A 5,061-nucleotide genomic window follows, 5' to 3' on the forward strand; every position below is an offset into this window, starting at 1 on the left:
AGTGGTAGTAGCCACATAAGATGTCCACTCTGCCCTCTTCCCCTCTGCAGCCATGTGTAATTTTGCAGACGTACACATGGAATCCTCTGGATCCCACATCTGTGTCTGTTCCTGCTTGAAAATCAGAGAAATATTTCTAGTAAAGAACCTAAAAGAAATCTTGTGAAATATAAAATGGTCTACTATTGTCAATATTAAATGCATATGATCAGATTGCTGATTCTGTTACTAATCACATTTATTTTGTGTTTAGAAAGACCGCACATGTCTGCACTATGCTGTGAGAAAACGGTTTACTTTCCTTGACTATGTGCTCATCGTAATCCTCATGCCAGTTATGCTTATTGGGTATCTTCTCATGGTGAGTCTGGGTGAAAGCAGGGAAGGCCCCATACCTTTCCCTTTCCCCTATAATCACCTTTTCTCATGGCAGTATTTCAGGCCAGAAACCTGTATAGAATAAGGACTGCTGTTTTTAAGGCAAGGACTGATGGAGAGCAACAGAAGAAGCGGGGATTTTGCTGTGAATATGGCTAGTGAAGGAACAGAATTGTATCACTGCATCAGTCTGGTATTTGCAGAAGCCAGGCATGCCTCTTTTTGGAAAAAAACACAGTATTTAGCCAAAATCGACTTAGTACTAAATGCAGATGAACTGTCTTACTGTGTTACTCCTCCTCTTGCATCAAACAGGTCTCAAAGACTAAACAGAATGAAAACCTGATCAAGATGTTGCTTAGAGCCGGAGTGGATGTTAATGCTACAGACTTTGTAAGTGGGTTTCTACAAATGCAAATGTGGTTTGTATGCATGCAACGTGACTAAAAACAGACTTCAGAATCTTCTAGCAACATAGTCCTGCTTTGAGAGTAGGATCAGGGACGGAAGCGACTGTGATGTAGCAGAAGGATTCAGTGTTTCCCCTTGACACTTCAGCAATAGTTCTCTAATGTACCCAGAAATAATTCCCCACCAATCAACTAATTCTTCCTTTCTGAGCAATGCCCTCTTAAGAGAATCCAGGCAAGCTGGTTTGAGATACTCAGATATTTATGTATTAAATACCTGATCCTATAAAGATTCTAGTGATATGAGGGTCTGAGTTCATCACCATTTACGAGTTCTTGGCCTGGAGCAGACTTGTGAGCAAAAGTTGTACCACAGTGCTAGACTCTGTGTCTTCTCTGGATCTTCAGAGTGTGCTGATCTGCCATATGTAGAGTTTTGTACCCACTAGCCTACCTGGGTGTGGTAAAGTGCTTCTCTCCTCTAAGGTAGGAAAGGAGAACTTCCAATTTTAGCAGCAACATATTCTAAAACACTGAAGTGTAAGCAAACAGTAGTGCTTAAAGACACAGTTGTTGAGATCAAGACCGTGGAATCCTCTGAAATCACTAAAGAGCTATTGGCTTCCTGCTGCTGGTGCCAGACCTGTTTTAGCAGATGCATCCTGGGGGGAAGGAAGGATTGTTTTGTTCCTGTTGCTCTTATGAGAATGTATTTGTTTTACTGTGTAGTGACAGGAAATGATATGTGTCTTTTGCGTCCAGCTGTTATGGGGAAACTGATAAGTCTACAGGTAGTCGTACTTGCCTAAGGCCTACTAAAGAAGGAATCGAACTAAAATTAATCTGCTTCTGTTTCCCTCCAGTCTGGTAGCACAGCCCTTCACTATGCTTGTGAAATGAAAAACCAGGCAGTCATTCCTCTACTGCTTGAAGCTCATGCAGACACTTCTGTAAAGAATCAGGTAAGAAGGTGAAGTTGATAACTGTATTTCCTTATGACGGTGAAGCAGTATGTTTTAAGCTTTAGCTGGTGTGCAGCGGTTTAAAAAAAGGTGCACAGCTTCCTGGCAGCAGACTTGTTTGCCATGTGATATAAAGCAATGTTTGCTCCATTGCCTTTGTTGGCGAGAGCAACTTTAAGGTCCAAATCCTTCACTGCTGGATTTCTACCAGTACTTCTACCAGTGTCTACCATGCAGTTTCTGGCTGCATGTGCACTGGATTGGCAGTCTTAGCTGTCTTTGCAGCATCTCTTCTTTACTCAGAGCTGCTCTACAATTGTTGCTAAGATGCACGTTGCAGGGGAGTGGCTTCCTAGGAGCCTTCCTAGTGGCTTCCAAGAGCTTTCCTAGGTGCTTTTTGTGCCACTGCTCACCATTCTTCTGAGAGGTGCTAAGTCAAGCTGCTTCTGTCATCACAAAAGCTCAAATGTTGTCCGAATAAATATTGACCTGGGGGTATCTGCATTGCTGAGTTGAGGTGAGCAATGTATTGCCCATGTTGCTCTTGAAATCAGCTCTTAGCTTAGCTCTGCACTGACTTTGGACATTAGCCCCAGGAAACAATGGGATATTTGGTTGACGCTACTGGAGGGGAGGACTCTGCCCCTGGCTTCAGTGAGAGCAGTACTAGACCCAGCATATTCTGAAACCTTTGTTTTGGAGCAAGGACGTGACAGTGAAACTTATGCAGGAGATCATGGTGGCAGGAGAGCATCCTGGTGGCAAGTGCAGGAAAGCTCTTTGTACTTGACCCATATCTATCATATTGCAATGTATTTCATCTGTTTCTTTCAGGATGGGGAGACTCCCTTAGATATAGCAAGAAGATTGCAGTTCCACAACATTGAAAACATGCTAAGGAAAAATTCCTAGTGATCAAGGACTCTTGAGCATGAAGAACATTACCTCATCTAGCAACCTATCTTGCACAACAGCAGGAGTCCTGCAGAGGGTTGAGGGCTGTTGCTTGATAAAGACTTGGTCCAAATTCACCCATTCCTTGCTGCAGACTTTTGACTCTTTTGTGTGCGACTTGTCAGTACCCCCAAGGCCACATGGGCTGAAAGGAGTTCATTTTATTTTACTAAGCTGTGAATGATTACAATAGTGTTCAAAATATTGCCCCTCCCATCTGCTTCCCCAGTTTTATTAGTTGGCTTGTGCAGTCTGTGGATTTTGAAAGCTAGCTATAGCATTTCTGGAAGTTTAAACGTTGCACATGGTGGTTGGCAACCAATGCAAAGATAAAATATCCTTTAGAGTGTGTGTTACTTGTTCTGTAGGGGATAAACTTGACAACTGAATAATATGCCGCAGCAGCCTATACAAAGTCTGGCACCCTTCCTCTTTGTATTTCTCTTCCTACAATGTGAGTTACTGGGAAAAGAGATCTCTCAGCTTAGCACTTCCTCCTTCCATCCCTGCTACAAGTTTCACACACCTTTATTCTCACTATGTTGCTACAAGGGAAGGATTATTTTCCCTCTTTTTTCATATAAGAAACAACAAAAAGAGATTCAATGACTTGTTGGAGACCACAAAGACAGACAACTCCCAGGTCACCTTAATGTATTAAGAAATCATAATGAAAATGTTTGGTGCAGAAGAGAAACGAGTCTCTTGACTACCTTTCCAATATTAACAGTATGCTAAAGAAAAAAAAATCAATAAATGAAATGTCAATGGGAACCAGATGTATCATTCCCACAGGACTGGACAGGACAGCACACTTTTCAGAGTAGTGCATGCAGCAGGGGATGCATATACCATAATAATAATAATAATAATAATAATAATAATAATAATAATAATAATAGAACCTTCTCTTACATAGATAAAGGTGGAAGAAAACCTGCAGTGGTAAGCAATGTATTAATGTGTCCTGGCTCTTTGTGATTTAATACTGTAGCAATAAAGGGGAATCTCCTTTCAAATACTGCTGTATCTTGCTTTTTTGGTCTAATGGATCCTTACTTTTGTCTATAGTTTTGGCCGTTTCCTGTACGCTGTCATAAGTTCAGAAGATAGATGTGATGATCGGCACTGCTAACAGCTGCTAGACTGGGTGCATGGACCAGTTAGTGTGCTTTTCCTGTGTTGCAGAACAGAGATATATTTTTCAGTGTAACTATTCTATTGGATGCTGACTCCAACTGGAAAGGGCCTTGGCTGGGCAAAAAGAGCTTGAGGCCCTACCCAGACACACCATGGGAAACAGAGCAATCCTGTCTGAGCCTGGAACCATGAACACCTTGGCTGTAACCTGGGGACAGACACTCTTACCTACCAGATCAATTTGTAGGTGAGTAGATATGAGGCACTTGCATGGATAGTGAAGATGCTACCTCCTTGGGCTAATGGCTGGAAATGGAAAACAGCTGACTGCTTTCCCATGCTGCAGAAATTGCCTGAACAAAGAATGGTCAAGACACAGAGTTATGTAAAAGTCAAAACTGATAGCTCAGAGTGCTTGCAACAACTTCATTGTCAGTGTCAAGAATAATTCATGGGGTGGAAGCTGTATTGCTTGGAGCACAGCTTGCCTGACGGGAACACCTGTCCTCATTCCTCAGCTGCCATCCACGGTCTTTGAAGTTGGAGGGTTTAGAGTGCATGAACAAACCCGAGGGTGATGTGTAGGCATGGAGGGCAGGAGAATACTTCTATGATTTTTTCTGAGGTGAGATTCCTTGATATTGGGAAGTCATCTATTGCCTGCCCAGTTTCTCATGTCTGAAGATCTCTTGGTTGTGTCGACACCGTAGGTGAATGTGAGGAGGGAAAAAGAAAAAAAAGCCAAGTTCTCTGCCAAGTGAATGAATGATTTAATTCAAAATATCAGTTGGTTGTACTTCAACAAATGAACAAATGAACAAATCCTACTTTTGGGAAGACCCAAATTGTGCACAAGAATGCCTCTGTGGGATACGTAAGATATACAGGAGAACAAGAGTTTAGGCTTAGAAAACTCAGTCTTGTAGAGATAAAAGCTGTCCAGATTAAGTGATTCCTGCAGTGTGTGCTCAATTATATTAATGTTTTCAACTTTCATTCCTATATACCTCAGACTTCTCAGGAAGACAGCAGTCACAGTAACAGCATGGAAAACCTCAAACTATGAGGAAAGCAAGAAACAAACAAATGCAGATAAATACCTACACTGGTATCCATTGCGTGTGTCTGTGTGTTTACCTCTTCCCCAGGTATCAGCCTTATCACCAAATAGAAATTTTGGAGGTTTTTACTGAGTGAATCACACTCTACATGTGGTT

General features: G+C 41.9%; 1 protein-coding gene across 1 annotated transcript in view; it reads left to right on the forward strand.

Moving 5' to 3' along the window:
• The window catches only part of ANKRD22 (ankyrin repeat domain 22), a 4,345-nt gene extending 1,683 nt beyond the window's left edge, over positions 1-2,662 (forward strand). Inside the window, exons 2-5 of the mRNA XM_010289477.1 lie at positions 254-361; positions 694-771; positions 1,652-1,750; positions 2,585-2,662. Coding sequence (XP_010287779.1) covers positions 254-361; positions 694-771; positions 1,652-1,750; positions 2,585-2,662 — 363 coding nt within the window. The remainder of the gene's footprint in view (positions 1-253; positions 362-693; positions 772-1,651; positions 1,751-2,584) is intronic.
• Positions 2,663-5,061: the final 2,399 nt, after the last annotated feature.

The sequence above is a fragment of the Phaethon lepturus genome, unplaced genomic scaffold (assembly GCF_000687285.1).
Source record: "Phaethon lepturus isolate BGI_N335 unplaced genomic scaffold, ASM68728v1 scaffold11446, whole genome shotgun sequence".
NCBI classification, from domain to species: domain Eukaryota; kingdom Metazoa; phylum Chordata; class Aves; order Phaethontiformes; family Phaethontidae; genus Phaethon; species Phaethon lepturus.